The sequence below is a fragment of the Mandrillus leucophaeus genome, unplaced genomic scaffold (genome assembly GCF_000951045.1).
Source record: "Mandrillus leucophaeus isolate KB7577 unplaced genomic scaffold, Mleu.le_1.0 Scaffold188, whole genome shotgun sequence".
In the NCBI taxonomy this organism is placed as follows: Eukaryota; Metazoa; Chordata; class Mammalia; order Primates; family Cercopithecidae; genus Mandrillus; species Mandrillus leucophaeus.
This window is the reverse complement of record NW_012101898.1, coordinates 3,975,496-3,993,186: the sequence shown is the minus strand read 5'-3', so window position 1 is coordinate 3,993,186 and position 17,691 is coordinate 3,975,496. Positions and strand designations below refer to the sequence as shown.

The 17,691-nt window shown below is 38.5% G+C and overlaps 1 protein-coding gene across 1 annotated transcript in view; it reads left to right on the top strand.

Annotated features, from left to right (window-relative positions):
* CTNND2 (catenin (cadherin-associated protein), delta 2) overlaps positions 1 to 17,691 on the top strand; it is a 1,004,786-nt gene that overhangs the window by 350,156 nt on the left and 636,939 nt on the right. Inside the window, exon 3 of the mRNA XM_011978063.1 lies at positions 4,075 to 4,187. Coding sequence (XP_011833453.1) covers positions 4,075 to 4,187 — 113 coding nt within the window. The remainder of the gene's footprint in view (positions 1 to 4,074; positions 4,188 to 17,691) is intronic.

The window sequence follows — 17,691 nt, the reverse complement described above, 5'->3', positions numbered from 1 at the left end:
CCTGGTTTATGTCACGACTTCTCCACCGGAATTACCCAGGAGAAGGCCATACCAGTTGTCCTTTATCTTGGCTTCTGTTGTTTCTTCTATTCTGCGAATCTAGATAATCTTTAGAGGTATTTCTTCTTCTTTCTTGACAGTCTCACCTTCACTGAATTAATTTAATACTACATATTTACTTATAACCAGAATTACAAGTTTCACTAAATATGTTTACATACTTCTAATTTTCCAATGAACTTCTTGTGTACTCATCTGCCCTTATTAGCAACATCCCTCTCTTGAATGCTGTTCCATCTCAAATTTTCCAAGAAACTCAGCAGCTTATTCATTCCTGAGACGTCTGTCCTCCCTCAAACCCCAAACTGTGTTAGAGATGGATAATGTCATCTTTCCAGTCACCCCACAGTTTAAGTATCCTCCAGTGCAATAGAATCTCATCCATTCTTTGGAAGATGCTGTGTCTTCTCTAGATGCCTTTGGTCCACAAGAATGTCTATACCAAGGAGAAAAATCAATCCTCAGTTGAAAAATCAATCAGTCATTTGAAGGTAGAGAACTTCCATTCTAGCTCCTCTTGTTCCCATTCACAAGCTCAGTTATCAGCTCCAAAGAGAATACCATTCCAGTTCAGGGTGGTTACATCTTAACAGATCCTAGCCTCAGTGGTGTGGCAAGGCCCAAACAGTTTTCCCTGTAAGCCATAGACCCTTGACTTGGGGTAAGGTGAAAAATGATTGCCTTGAGAGGGTTTCCGCACGGCAGTGCAGAAAGGACAAAGCCTAGCAGGGCCTGAGTAGTTAAGACAGCACTGAGAGTCCAGGAAGCTCATGGGTTCAAATATCAGAAAGGCAAGCTACCCCTTCTCATATTCAGCAAACAACTTAGCAGCCCATGTTTGTAAGGAAACTAGCAGAGACCAGGGAAAGAACCATCTGAAAGGATGTGAGGAAGTTGTGCCTGGTACTCACACAGAGGTGGGAATGTTTGCCAGCACCAACCAGTCAAGCTGGGAGACCCCATAGTCCTTGGGGCATTGAGTTGGGTCTCAGAAGTGTCTTGCCATGGTAGGGCAGGATGATTAGCCCTAGACTATGTCCTGTCTAGACTACATGCTCCCCCTAACAAATTTGAAAAGCAAGGCTCAGAAGTATCAAATTGCTTTCACATAACGTAATGTGCTTCATAAAAGAGCTGAAGACAATTATAGGAATACAAACCTATCCAGAACCCAACAAGGTAAAATGAAAATGTCTGTGTTGAAAGATGATTACATATCCAGAGGAGCAGAAGATATGACCCAGATTGAGGAGAAAAAAGTCAATCAGCTGAAACTAGCACAGATGTTAGAATTAACAAAAAGAGGAATTAATATCGGTATAATCCACATGTGCAAAAAGTTAAATAAAGTCATGAATGATACAAAAAAGACCCAAATGAAATTTCTAGAGATGTTTGATTCATCAATGTCTGATATAAAAATACACTGGATGGGATAAATGCTTGGTTAAGCATTGCAGAAGTAAAGCTTAGTTAACTTGAAGGCACCAATAGAAACTACCCAAATTAAACACAAAAGAAAAAAAATTTAATTGCAAGAGAATCCATGAACTGTGGGACAATTCCAAGTGGCCTAAAATGCACTTAATTGGAGTCATTGAAGAAAAGGAAATAATGGAGAAGAGAAAAACAATTCATAAAGAAATAATGGCCTAAAATGTTCAGATATAATGGAGTGTATAAAACCAGAGATCCAAGCTCAATAACCCAGGCATAGGAAACATGAAGAAAGCTACACAAAGCAGCATAATCATCAAATTGCCCAGTGCTTCTGGTAAAGAGAAAATCTTAAAAGCAGAGAAAAATTGAACAGAAAAACGATACACTGAGCAGAGATCGCGCCACTGCACTGCAGCCTGAGTGACAGAGCAAGACTCCATCTCAATACAAATAAATAAATAAATAAATAAATAAATAAATAAATAAACAAACACTATATACATATAGAGAAATAAATTTAAGGGTAACTGTATTTTGTTGTTGTTGTTAGAAACAGTGCAAAGAGGAGGACGATACAGCAAAAATGTCTTCCAAAATGAGAACCAGATACATACCTTTTTAAGGTCTGTGAAGCTGGAAGACTTCTTTACCCAAAGAACTGCACCATAAGAACACCTCTAAGGTTGTTTTTTCAGAGGGAGGGAAAATAAAGCCAGATGCAAATACAGATCTACATGGACAGATGAAGAGTCTTGGAAAATCTGACTGCGTGCTGGGAAGGAAGCTTGCAAACGAGAAAGTCATCTCCCATTGTCACCCCTCCTGTGAGACAGACAAGAGGTAAAACCATGGAGAAGTCACAGCCTGAAGCAGGGATGACCAAGAGCAAGGTCCGTCCTAGCAGAAGCCCCTGGTTTATGAATTCTGACTCCAACTACTGCGCTGTTTCACCATGTTCAACTTCTATAACACAGGAAAGTGGGCAGCAAATTAAAGTACTTTAGATGCTACAAAGAATGAATTTCCATCGACATGTGAGGAGTTCTGTTTGGTCTTCAAGTATTATATTTTTAAAGGTGTTGTCAACTTAAAAGTATGGGTGGGTTTACTGTTACACAGAGAGATTTAAGATGCAATATGTTAAGAAGTCTAGAAGTGAAAAATCTTCTAGAAGTTGGATATTATGAAAAGGAATTTCCTGAAGGAAAAAAAAGCAGTAGAACTTTAAGAGAGAAGAAGTTGTTATATGCATAAAATACATTCAGCTGAGGTCTTATTAATTTCTTACCTGTAATACTTGATGCCTTTCAGAATATGTAAGATTAAAAGTTTGAGGTTAAATAACAGAATGCTCCCTCAGTTTCAGCGCCTTAAAGGGAATATTAAGCTCTCATTTACAAAGTGTCTTTTACTTCGATTCTCAAAATAATGTTAATATTAAAGAAAATCTGCACCTATGGAAAAGAGCGAGGATGTTTTTAATGCATATAGGGGACACACCAGAGATTCTACTTTTTAAAGACCTTGTGCAAGAGTGTCCTGGGATAGCAAGTAAATAAAATCTTATTTTCTGGAAAGATATATTCCTGCAACCTTCTGAGTTTAAATTCTCCAAAACTGACTCAAGCTATTTTTCAGCATGAGAAAGCATTCTTTTCTTGTTTCTTATCCCCAAAACATAACTGTTTAGATAATGTATTTTTTAAAAGGTATTAAATGTGAGATTGTAAAAACTTTTCTTGCCGTTTCTTATTAAAATACATGATTTGCTCTGGTTATTCTTATTTTTTAAAAAAACTTAAGTGTATGGAAAAAGAAAACATAAGTACTAAAATACGGTACCAAAGCCCTGTTGTTGGAACAGCTGAGATTTTTGAAGTTCTGATTGAATCATTCATTAAAGTTTTCGACAGTGGATTTGGGGCAGTTTTGTAGAAGCATTTTTCATTGGTTCAATTGTCTGTTTTTAAGGCGATATATCAAATATCTCAAAGGTTATGTACTTTGTAATGAGGCTGTATGGAATTGGTGTCATTGTCATTCTGCTGGAATGCAAAGTTATGAAGAGTGTGGGTTATAAAGCATTATTTACCTCAGTCTACAATATATAAGTAATATGAAGAAAACAGTATACACTATAGAGTTGGCCAAGTAGGGAATAAACACAATACTCCAAAAGATAATTAAAAACTGAACTTTTTTCTAATTAAATGCTGTACTTGTGGTGTGAGGAGTATCACTATCTGTCGGGTGCTGACCATCTGCCAAAGATAGCACAGGATAATTTTTCATGACAGTGTCTCCTTTAATCCTCATTTCCATCTTATTAAATAAGTATTTAAGTCTGTTTTACAAATGATGAAACTGATACTTACATGAATTAACTTACTCAAAGTTGCATGGCCAGTGGACCCCAAGCCCGTCTAACCTTCGAATCCTAGTTTTATTGCACATTTCTCAAATTTGACATCTTGGAAAATCATATTTTTCCCCCTCAGCTGTCCTATCATTTTGGTCTGAATTTCACCTGTCATGTAGACGATTGAATTGATCTTGTGCATGGGTTTCTTTCAGGAATTACAGTTTGAAAGGCTGACCCGAGAGCTGGAGGCTGAACGGCAGATCGTAGCCAGCCAGCTGGAGCGATGCAAGCTCGGATCCGAGACCGGCAGCATGAGCAGCATCAGGTACCAGCGCGGCTCTGTTCATTGTCTGTGCTTTGAGTTGCCACTGCAAGTAAATTGTGCTGTTTCTCTGCTTTCCAACCCGGTGGTGGAATTGGAACATTCAGTCAAATGTTGGAAAGAAATTGTAACTGACCTGATTTAAGATGTTCCAAAGGTGTCCAAAATGTCCTGATTTGTACTCGAAACTCTTTTAACAAAATTAATGCCTGCCCTGAATGCAAATTATACGTAATTTTACACAAAGGAAGGCTTTGCATTCAGCCAGCTTGCTGGAAATCAGGAGATGCCAAGTCACAGTCTCCCAGTGTGGGTCTTTTTTTTTTTTTTCCTAAATGATCCAGAGTTCCAGGTTCCTGAAATAAAAGTGAGAACATTCTGGTGGAACCAGTCTTGTTTTTGCTAATACATAATGCTAAGTTACAAAACTGTGCCTTGAAGATCAACCACGTGTGCAGTTCCCCATGTGTAAAAATATTTACTCATTCATAAACATAAATGATTATTCAGTTAGTGATTAGTTTGAGATAATGAAATATATGTTTTTAAAACCTATAACTTTTTAGCCACTTGACCACAAAATAAATTATCCTCCTTAGAACCAGGCTTTCATATATGAAAATGTAAGTGTATGTGTGCATGTGTGTGTGAAAGAGACATAAGGCTTAACTTCCATTTCTCAAAAACACTCTCATTCAATGGTGTGTGTTTGGCACTCTACTGCATTTTTAGGGAGGAAATCAAAGCTGCTATGGCAAATAAACTCCAACACTGCAGTGAACTTAGCACAATAGTAGTTTGTTTCTCTCTAAGGTAGCGGACTGAGGCTGCTACTTCTCCATATAGTGACTAATGCCCTCTTTCTAACTTGATGACCTTGCCATCCCCTATGGCTCTATCCTGAATTGCATTGTCAATTCCATCACCGCACTCAAGAGTCCTTAGTGAATATCAGTCACATGACCTCTCATCGATGGAAGCGGGTCAGGGTCCTGGGGTCAGCAGCCACTCTGCAGAAGCAGGAACATGAGTTTGTTGGACTCTTAGCCACCTGCTGCCACAAAAGAATAAAAATATCTTTGTATTCATTGCTCCAAAATACTTTATCTTTGTAAGAGTATAACTTTGTAATTGGAGCATTTTGTATTGGAGTCACATACTATTAAACTTTTAACATTGCTTAGTTTTTTTTTTTTTCCTTTAAGTAGAAAACACTGCACTCTCTGTTGTTAAGCAGGGTTAACCACGTGGATGGAATATTATTTTCCATTATAAAACCTTGTCTAGGATATGTGGAAGCATCTGCCTCTGCATCCAAATGTATATGTTGCTGCAAATAAGTACATCGTGGTGTTTTAGACTCATCGCAGACTTGCCTTAAACATCCAGACCAACCAAAGCAGGATGGATAATGAAAACGAAAAGTAAACTGTGTTCACTTGAAGTTGGTTTTATAAGTTGGACTAATTGAAGATGGTGAATTTAGGGAGAGAGAAAAATAATAATTTTAAGTGTATTTTTGCTTTACTACATCTAATTTTATACATATGAAGAGCTTGCTGTTAAAGCTGAACATCTCCTGAAAAGCTAATTCCTGCCAGATTTTATAGGTCCATACACACCATTGAACTGATACCGAGTTTGCTTTGAAGCCTCTTGTTTCACTATTGGTCTGTTTTCCTTTTCAATTCATGTTCCTAATCTTTCTGCGTGACATTTTTCCATGTTGTACACCTTGTACGTGGTTTCACCCAACCCTAGCCCCTGATAGGAACAGGTCTAGGGAACTATGTAGTAACCTGTGCATCAATTTCCAATTCCTGATTGGATCGTAAGTGGACCTGACCAGACTGTGAGTATCAGGGCTGTTTCTCTGGAGGATGTGAAATAAACAACCCAAAATCTGTGACATAAAATAATGAGTGCTTGGTGATGGTGGCCATAGTGGCTTGTGTGCTAGTGGAGGACTCTGTGGTAACAGTGAGCCTCCCAATGGAGAAGCCAATGGCCCTGAAAGTCAATGAAAGCAATATAGTTTTCATTAGGCCGGCTTCCTAATGTATGTTTCATGTATATTGCATTCACGAAATTACCTGATACCTTCTTAAAAACTGTCCTCATTTCTCATTTGATTTGATTCATCTCAAGTTGGTTTCATTTATTACATCCAAAGTGTCTTGAATAAAATACGTCAGTTAATTCCAAGGTAGACAGAAAAATGATACCATGACAACTTTTGATTCTGTACACTGTGTCTTGTATGTCTAGCTCACAGCTTATGATATATCATCAACAAATCTGTCTTAAATCTGTGCTAAATAATAGTGTTGGGTGAAGGTGACACTGCCTAATTATTTCCCTTTGCCATATACAATATCAGTCTTCATCAAGCTTAATTATTTTGTATTTTGAAAATCTCTAATGTATGAATCTGCATTTGTATAATACAAGCAATTTACTGGTACTTCTCTGGAGAACAGCTGATGCATAGCAAAACTTCCACTGTTTGTTTGTCATAACCTACTTGTTTACTTGGCTTCAGAAATGCAGCTTTAGGAATTCAGGTTTTCTTAAAGGTGATAGACTACCCTAGTTAGCACATCAAAAGGGATATTTAAACAAAAATAGAGTATCAACAATTTTTTTTTTAAAGAGGGCTATTTTAAAAGTCTGCTAATTTTGGTGTTGATTCATACCTCTTAATGATACTAGGGAGTGAGTAAAAGAGTTTCTTAGGGGAAATGAAACAAAATCAAGTCACAATTACCAGACGTATTTTTATATAACAGGTAGAAATGACTAATAAATATACTTGGGTTTTACTCTGACTTTAATGATGGTAGGAATTGTGCCATCTGATTCCCAAGATCTCTCTCTCTCTCTTTTTTTTTTTTTTTTGAGATAGAGTCTCGCTCTGTTGCTCAGGCTGGAGTGCAACTGTGGGATCTTGGCTCACTGCAACCTCCCCTTTCTGGGTTCAAGGGATTCTCCTGCCTCAGCCTCCCGAGTAGCTGGGATTACAGACGCGCACCACCACACTCAGCTAATTTTTTAAAATATTTTTGGTAGAGACGGGGTTTCACCATGTTGGCCAGGCTGGTCTCGAACTCCTGACCTCAAGCGATCACCTGCCTTGACCCCCCAAAAGTGCTGCACCCGGCCAAAGATCCCTTTCCAGGTAGTCACATCAACATTTCAACTTTTTAAAAAAAAGTGTTAGTATGCATTTGTAATACAAGTCAACCTCCTAACAGTCCATTCAATAGTACAGGAGGGTACTAGGAGTTTGGGGGACAGACAATCTGGAGATCTTTATTGTTGCAGCAGATCAGTCTCTGCATCCACCTCTCTAGGTTATAACTCCCTGCAAATGGGAACGTTGTGTTCTCTTAATCTCTTCACAGACTTTCCTAAACATCCACATGCATATCATAGTTTCCAGAATTCAGACCATTTAGTGATTGTCTAAGGGTTCTGAGTCATCTGGAAAGAAGTTATTGGTGCTTTTTATTACAGCTAAAAGTTTACCTTGTACCTTATCTCATTTCTGTCTTGGCTTTTTCACCCCAAACCTATTTTCAGATCAAAAAGCTGTTAGATTCTTCATCTTTCCTACAAGCAGAGATTTTGGTTTCATATTTTCTCCGTGATTCCCAAGAACTATGCAGAGCTGAGGCAGGAACGTTATACACATGTTGCTTTTTTATGTAGGGTCATGATCAAGTCCTGCTTTATTTAAGATGATAATCAAATCCCTCTTGGTAGTAGCCACCCCAAACCTCTGGCCAGTACAAAGATCTGGCTCATGCCCAGCCCAAGGCCCATTCCTGAGGTTCTAGGCCTGTCAATGAGGTGTTATCTGGCAGCTTAATGAGCCATCCTCATCCAGGTTGAGGCCCCTGCTTGGAGACCTGCCTGAGTCCCTGCCCTTGTCATACTCTCTGTTAACCCTGTAACAGCATTCAGACTCATCCCTCTGTCTGTATTCAGCCCAAGTCCATCCTCTACATGGTGTGAGATAGATCTGCAGGATACATAAACCAGAACCATATCTGTGAAGGATCCTTCCTTCCTTCTGCAGTTCTTTGAATGCATGATGATTTCTCATCTCAGAGCCTATGATGCTTTCTTCCTAGAATATCCTCCCTCTTTAGCATGGTTACCTCTGCCTATGGATCCAGTGACCCAGCTCAGGGCTCATGTCCTTCTGAACGTCTTCTTGCTCAGCACAGGCTGGACTGTTTCTCTTGTTCGGCAGTGGTTGTAACTTCACAAAGTGTTGGAGAAGGGTTGGGGCTAACACTCCATTGACTTTTCCGTAAGTGCTCTGCCCAAGGATATTTTAACCTTCAGTCAGAGAATGGGTGGAGATTTCTCCAAGTGTTGATGAAAATTTAAGGGCACCTAAATAGATGCCTATTCATATTCCTTGATTTCCATAGGCATCAGTAACATAATGGTAGAGAAATGGAATTCGCATCACAGTTGGACCCCTCTTATGAGCATCTCCTAAAGGGGACTTGAGTCTGGAAAGATTTACGATTGACAATCAGGGTAATTTATGACAGTAGCAACAATCATGAAGACTGTGACCAACAGTTAGACCTATCTATGGACTGCTTCTAAATGAGACATAATTCTTAGAACACTTACGCTGATGAGAATGATGATGATTTATGACAATAATAACAATTATAAAGAGTGAGGACAACAGTTCCTGAGTTTTTCCTGCAGGCTAGCACTCTTTGGAGAATTGTACATGTTGCCTCATTTCATGCTCATGTTAACCCTTTCAGTTAAGTGTCATCATCGTCTCCACTTTGTCAATGAGGAAGCCACGGCAGAGCAAGACAGGAAGAATGGGTCCCTTTGAGGACGTGGAGGAGTCTGGCAATGTGGGCCACATTGAACAAAGCAGATGGAGGCTGCAAGGGACAGGGGAATCAGACCCAGCGTCAGGGTGACCATCCCTGCAGATGGCCTCTGCAGCTGGGTCACTGGTAGTCTCAGGGCTTTGCTGAGGTGACTTCTCTAGCAGAGCTGACACTGGGCATCCCATACAGGGAGGGAGCTCTACTTGTCAGTTGTCCAGCAGTGAGGATGTGGACTGTAGTCCAAGGACAGCAGAGCACAGCTCCCACTGAAGGAGAGAGATGGTGACAACAGCAAGCTGCAGAGAAGCAAGTGGCAGTTCTGATTACATGCACTGTGCCCTTGCGCACCCTCAGCCACTCCTGGAAGGCACTGATGGAGAGAAGGATCTCAGGAGGCTGGGCAGGCAGACAGGATATCATAGCATGGATTCTTGGGGTGCTCTGACCTTTGCGATTCCTCCAGGTAAGACCTGGCTGTAGAAGATAGAACAACAACCATGTTGTTATTCAGGGGATCACAGTTGAAAGCATCATGCTAAATTCATTTTATGTGGTATAAGTGGAGAGCATAGAATATTGGACTGAAATGGACTTGAGCAGTGGAGACATTTATTGTCTCAGCCTTAGTTAACATGAAGCTTGAAGGTAGACAGGGTTCTTTTCTTTAGGTATCTCAATGGTGCCATGACCCTAAGTCAACCTCTCTGTGAGTCCCCAAGCATTCACCTGATGGTTGTAAGGTGCCACGATCTCACTTGTGAGCATGCAGAGCTGGAAAGGAGGGAAGGGACTTACCTCCTATCTCTGTGTCTCCCACAATCCCCCCCCACACACATGTATAAATATATACACATATACATATAGAGCTATATAGTATATTAATTATATAATTAGTGATATATAATATGAAAATATATGAAAAATGTTTCCCGGAGGGCCTCACATGGCCAGCCATACCCTGGGGGATCTTGTAAATTCCAGACTCGTCTGCAATAGTTTTGCACAATGATGCCCAAACCAAATCACACATTTGGTAGCCAGAAAATGGGGTGGTAGTGGTGCTAGTGTAGAACCTAACAGCTCCCAATTATGTGTTACCTTTTTAGTCTACACAACCACTTGCAAGGTAAGTATTCTCACATCACATAGATGAGGAAACAGGCTTAGATGTTAAATAACTTCACCAATGCCGCAAGTGCATAGCTGGGATCGAGACCTCAGTCACAGGTTCCAAACTCCATGTTCTTCCACTCTAAGCTATAGGTTGACCCTGATCCTGACCACCTGGGCCCCGCCCAGCACCTGTGTATACCTCACAGGTATATTTTATATATATATAATATACCTGTGAATAATATATTCTCACAGGCCAGTGGCTTATGCCTGTGATCTCAGCACTTTGGGAGACCAACACAGGTGGATTGCTTCAGCCCAGGAGGTCGAAACTAGCCTGAGCAACATGGTGAAACTCCATCTCTACAAAAAAAAAATACAAAATATTAGCCTTGAGTGGTGATGCTCTCCTGTAGTTTCAGCTATACTGGAGGCTAAGTTGGGAAGATCGCTTGAGTCTGAGAGGTCAAGGCTGCAGTGAGCTAAGATTGTGCTACCGCTGCACTCCAGCCTGGGTGACAGAGTGAGACCTTGTCACACACACACACACACACACACACACACACACACTTGTTTCTCACAGACAAACTATTGCCATTATCTGCATCTGCATTTAGGTAAATGTCTCTTTCCCTTGACTGTGAGCCCTTTCCAGACGTGACCGTGACATGTTCATTCCTGTATCCTCTGTACCAAGATGGTACCTGCCATGGAACTTTTCCTCAGTAAATGCTTATTAATTGACAAAATGATACCTGAATATTTCCAAAATGTAGTCTTGAGATTTGTACCATTTTCAATTAAACATTGTTTCTGAAAGTAACCAACTTCACTATGGATTTCCAGATTTATGGATTTCAGTCACCTCCCCCTTTGTTAATTATTGAAATAATTCCTCTGTCTTTTTTTGGAAATCACCTCTTAATATTTTTGCCAATGGACAGCAACCTGTGCCCTTCTTAAAGAAAATGAACTGTTCTTTGGAATTTTCAGCTAGGCTAGTACCATCCTGGATTATCAGGAGATTCCAAATGTGTATGTCTATTCAGTTACTCCCTCATTCCCAGCATGGTTTCAAGGATTATTAGCTGGAAAAAAATTCATTGCTGCTTGAGGTAGGCAGAATTCTAAGGTGTCCAGCAAGGTTCCCATCATCACTTGGTTTTCGCAGACTGCATAATCCCAGGAATGTAAATATGAAGGGGCCTCACGCTCCTAATTAGGTTATTTTAATAGCACGGTTGACTTTAAGAAAGTAGATTATCTGGGTGGGTCTGACTTAATCACACAAACTCTTTAAATCTGGGTCTGGAGGTCAGCGACAAAGAAATTCCATTCGAAGCTAGAGAGTTTTGACACGAGATAAATTTTCTGGTGCTGACTTTGAAGATGGAGGGGCTTTGTGGGCTAGCAGTGCAGATGGCATCTACATGCTGGGGAGGATCCTGAACTCACAGCCTACAAGAAAACCAGAACCTCAGTCCGATGGCCCAAAGAATTGAATTCAGACAATAACTTGCATGAACTTGAAAGGGGATGATTCCCCAGAACGTGCAGAAGAGAAAGTAGCCCTGTAGAAATTTTGACGATAGCCTTGTAAAACTGAACAGAGTACCCTGCCAAGTCTGACTTGACAAAACTTATAAAACTGTTAGCTAAAACAATGAATGTTGCTGTTGGTGATTGGTTATGCAGTGACAGAAAAGTAATACAGTGCTTTGTAATCGATCATGTTAGATATATATTATAAAAAGCTGAATTGTAAAAGTTTTTGAGAGAAAATAAATTTTATTCTGTGACAATATTCCCTTCAAAAGCTTAATATATATACCCTATTTTATTTTTCAAGCATATATGCATGCATTTATACTCAAAAGCTAATCTGTAGCTTTGATTCTGAGAAGTGGAAGAATTTGAATCTGGAGTGGAGTGATGGTTTACTATAGAATAAGAACAACTAAATAAAGAAATCATCTTTAGCCTCACCATTCTTACATAGATTCACAAGATGTTGATTGTTGTTAGCTACACCTAAAAAGATAAAACATAATAAATATTAACAGTTGCTTGCTCCACATAAGGAATTGCTTTCCTTCCTTCCCACCTTTGAACTAGTGAACTTTTTGCAAAGACGTTTCCACCAACGTCTGCCATACTTTGGAGATTAGGGTGCAAAAGGAATACATGTTATAAATACTATCAAAGGCCATTCTCCTTATTAGCTAAATTTCAAGAGCCCAAATGCCAACAGTTCTATAACTAGAGTCTAAAAATCTTTTCCACATATGCAAAAATGTCAAACTTATTTTAGGGAAGATGCTGATTTCCAGTTAATATATTAATAGTTAACAGTATTTAGTGAACAAACAGAAGCCAGTGGTCATATACATTTTGTAAGAATGAAATTTATTTCTTCAAAAGTGTGATTAGTGTGAATTTTCATGAGAAAATAAATAATACAGGAATGTAATTGTTTCACAAAGTAAGACATTTTGTAGTTTCATCTTCTGCAGGATGCAATATTGAAATAATTCGATTTATTTTTTTAATAAATAAATAATTTGCCAAAATATTTATTTTTGAAACCAGACATATATTGAAGAATCTGCTTTTTACTGTTTACCAACCATAGCCATAGGAATTTATATCCTTACCACAGTGAGTACACATTTGCCAGCTGGAAAAAATACAGTTAGATTGCTTTTGGATCATTTTTTTGGAAATTTTTTATTAAATATAATTTCTGTTTTAAAGTTAGGGAGTAACTGTTAGTTTCCATGCTAGGGAAAGAACATTTCTCATGAGGCTGAATTATTACTGCTCCAATAAAGTTATACTGATTTAGTTAAACAAGACAATTAGCTTATTGAATTGTCATTCAGAATTAACATTGCAGTAGTCATTTCCAAAGTCTTTGAGAATGTTTGCTTCACTGCAAAACCAGAAGAACAAATTAGAGGGACTGTAGACATATTTTGGAGACTTCTCAGCATTGCCAATTTTGTTTTTTTCCAAAAGTTTTTCTGTCTTTGTTTTCTTCCAATTTAAATTCCAAAGCAGAACCTTCCCTCACAAATATTCCTAATTCAAAAGTCTGCTTATGAATCATTGTTCTTCTTGTCATAACCCCTTTATTCTTTCACATTATTTGTTGTTTTATTTTATTTTAATTCTAACCTCATGTAGTTTGCCTTTTAATGCTGAAATTATTCCTCTAAGATTCCCTCTTATAGTTTTTCCTTTTTCCGCCCAAAGCAGGAGGGATATTCTAAAATACTTTCTGGATCCTCAAGATTCATCTCCATGCTTCCCAAGCGCCACATTTCTGGTCAGATTTTCATTCTCTTTCTCCTCCCAAATAGCAGGAGCATTTACAGCCATTGCTCCTTTAACAGGGAAGCTCTTATTCCTCTAAACTTCTCTTTTTTTGTAGTCATCAGCCCTCTGAGCCTTTCTCATCTAGCCAAGAGTCCAAGGTCACTCTACTGAGCCATGTCCATATAGTACCCCAGCTTTCTTTGATCTCCTAATCCTGAAGCAAAATGTACGAACTGGATTAAAGCTGCTGCCTCCTATACTAGACTTTGCTGAGCCTTGTCAACTGCTAGAACTCGGTACCTGTTTCTCCTCCATTTCCTTGGCTAGTCTATAAGTAATTTCTCCAGGACGAGGACGACAAGCATATGCCAAAACAGTGGCCAGCACATAGCAACTGTTCAACCAGTGCAGAGTGAATAAATGAATGAACAAACCAATGAAAATACAGTAATTTTATTACTGTTCTTATCTCATTGGCATTGTTTTGGCAAAATCACCAGTCTTATTAATCTTAAGTATTTCTATCTTTATATGTTCCAGAGTACATATTATCTATTGTGTTATTCATTTTTCTATATATCATATACATTTTATATGTATTATATATTTAGATGTATTTTATACATATAATTTATTTATACAATACATTAAATAGTATATATTATTCTGACCTTGCTAGATCACAATATTACATTTTGATATTCATTGTAGTTAATTTTCATGAAAATATCTACTTGTTAATGTGGTATCTTGGATTCCAGGGCCAGATAGCTTGATGTCCTCCGAATGTGGAACTATAGTTGACTTAGTCTCATACTTTCACTCTGATCTTAAGAAAAGAATGATAGTATTTCTAACAATAGTAATGACAGTAATAATTTTAATAATAACAATTTCAGTGTTTATTGAGCAGTTTCCCTAGGCCAGGCACAAAATTAAATGGGTTGGATAGATTATGCCATGTCATCCTCATGAACCCTTTAGGTCTTATTGTTTTTTGTTGCTATTTTTTTGTTTGTTTGTTTGTTTGTTTTTTGGGATGGAGTCTCCCTCTGTCACCCAGGCTGGAGTGCAGTGGCCAGATCTCAGCTCACTGCAAGCTCTGCCTCCTGGATTTACGCCATTCTCCTGCCTCAGCCTCCCGAGTAGCTGGGACTACAGGCACCTGCCATCTCGCCTGGCTAATTTTTTGTATTTTTTTAGTAGAGACGGGGTTTCACCGTGTTAGCCAGGATGGTCTCGATCTTCTGACCTCGTGATCCGCCCGCCTCGGCCTCCCAAAGTGCTGGGATTACAAGTTTGAGCCACCGCGCCCGGCCAGGTCTTATTGTTTTTATTTTGTAGATAAAAACATTGAGATATAGAGAGAAAGAATCACTTTCTACAAATTCAATGGTGTCTAGACATTGATTTCTGAATCTAGGCATCTGTACTCCCCAAGCACATGCATTAAAATGTCACACCACAAGACTGCCATTCAGTCTAACACAGTATCTTGAATTGTGTTGTAAATAACCATCTAAATGTGTCTCGTCTGTTTTCACCCTGGGGATGCAAAGATTCTTGAACTGATATTCTGCTTCTTTTCCTTTCCATATACTGTAGTGATTATAGTTGTTTTGAGATTCCTCATCAAAATATGTTTCTCAGATTTATTTTTATGCAAATTAAGAGGTTAAAAGTATATGTTATCATTAGTATAAATACCTTCATATTAACTCTTGCAAATTGCCAGTTGACAAATTATACTAATATTCTTGTCTATAAAATACCAATCATCATATTAAGCATAAGATTGTTCTAAATTTATTTGAGAATAATAAATAGTCAGCTGTTTTAAGAATTTGATGTGGGGCCTTAGAAAGGTTGAATACTTTATGGTTATAATTATTTGATGTATTTCTTATATCAATTACTGTATCTTAATGCTTTCATATCCATTTTGAAGTGTGCTTTCTTCCTAAATGTCATCTTACTTCAAAAAGCTAGTATTAATTTTACATCTAAAAACAATCAGTATAACAAATTTTATTTAGAAGAATTGCAGTATAAACAGATGTTTTACAAAAACTAACTCTAATGAATTTTGAAATTTAATATTCTGAACAGTAGAGAACTGGAAATCTTTATGAATTTATTTCGAGTTGAAAATTCCTTATATTTTCTCTTATTCTTAGAGCTTTTTCAAACTCGTAGATCCAAAACATGGAGTTTCTAATTCCATAAATGATAGCTAAATCTCATTGTTGTGTTTTTTGTTTTTGTTTTTGTTTTTTTTGAGACGGAGTCTCGCTCTGTGGCCCAGGCTGGAGTGCAGTGGCCAGATCTCGGCTCACTGCAAGCTCCGCCTCTCGGGTTTACACCGTTCTCCTGCCTCAGCCTCCCGAGTAGCTGGGACTACAGGCACCCGTCACCTTGCCCGGCTAGTTTTTTTTGTATTTTTTAGTAGAGACGGGGTTTCACCGTGTTAGCCAGGATGGTCTCGATCTCCTGACCTCGTGATCCGCCCGTCTCGGCCTCCCAAAGTGCTGGGATTACAGGCTTGAGCCATCGCGCCCGGCTCATTGTTGTGTTTTTATGATAGTTCCTAGCTTTGCCTTGAAATATAGTCATAATTTCTCTTATATTTATTTCTTTCATCTATAAAAATGGGGATAATGCTCTTCTATAAATTTGCGATGGCTAAGTGAGAAATGTAAGTAAACCATCTCACATACCAACTGTTACAAGTGAATCACATATATTTTCCCTTTTTGATGAATACACAGAAGATCTTTCATTGAAGTCCCTTTTCTAATTTTTCTACAGAAGATTATAAAATTGTTCCTCTCACTGTGGGCTAAAAAGATGTATCACAGTAGTACCATGTTTGTCTCCTTCATAATATAGACTAGACAACAACACAGAAATTGACAAGATGAGATGGAAGAAAGCTTAAATCAATTTCCCTTTCACGCAGGCCACCTTAATAAGTCTCCATACCCACTGCTGGAACTGAAGATGAGATTCTCAATATTGTGTGATAGTAAAAAGAAGAGCAATAGTGCAATAATAACATATGTATAATAGGAAATGCATAATAAATAAATATATAGAAGCCAGGGACTCTTTGAATAGATATTCTTCAAACAGCAAACAGCAAGAGATGAACAGATTGCCCCAATCATGCACACTTATTCCTGTCTCTGCTGTAAGTGTATAAATATGATGAGGAGTAGAAAGGCATTTGTGTCTCCATCATATCCGCTCTATCTTCCTTCAGATGCTGAGAGTCCAAAAGCTTTTACCAAGATACATGTTCATATTTGTTTGTTTGTTTATGGTCATTATAGAACATTGGAAACCAGTGATATTTCAACCAAAAAGATAACAATGAGCATTTGATGTACTCAACAGGAAAGTCAGCTGAAATGTCAGCCATCAGTCTTGAGATGACTACAGCTTGTTGACCACCATGAACATGATTCCAAGTGTTCAAGTTATTAGGATGGAAAAGAAAGGAGGGTATAGCAGAAAGATTGTTGTAGTGAGTACTAGAAGATTGTGGTCTTGGCAGCAACACATTTAAGGTGTGACTTTAAGGCAGTCATTTGGATTTCTGTGTCTTAGTTTCGCTCACCTGTAAATTAGGACGCAAGAAGAGTCTTGGTTTTTCCCAGTGACCCACTCTGGTGCTGTTCATCTGAATGTTTTAGGATGGGGACATTAATAAAATTAAGTAATGAGATTTAGTACTTTCAAGGAAAGCAGATGAATTATCTATATATTTGTTTAGCTTTTTTAAAATATAGAAATCTCCTGTTAGGTGAAGGCATGAACTTTATATGAGGGCGAACACAATTTGAAAGAAGTTTATAAGTATATCGTAAGTTGCCTCATATGGTCTGGATGTTTTCCAGTTTGACTAAAATGAGCTAAACATAAGGAACTTGAGTAGTGTTTCACGCTGAGGGATACCTTGGAGTGGGCCTTTTAAGAAATAATGGTTGGTTCCATTAAAAGAAAATATGCTTACGTAGTATTCCCAAGGGCTTAATGTGTTGGAGTGATCCTTGTTCTTCAGGGATGACTATGATGTGGCTCTTGCCCTCTGGGGTCTTACTATCAAATAAAGACAGAAGCAGCAGGGCAAGGTGGCTCAGGTTCAGGTTCAGCACATTGGGAGGCCAAGGTCAGGAGATCACATGAGGCCAGGATCACTT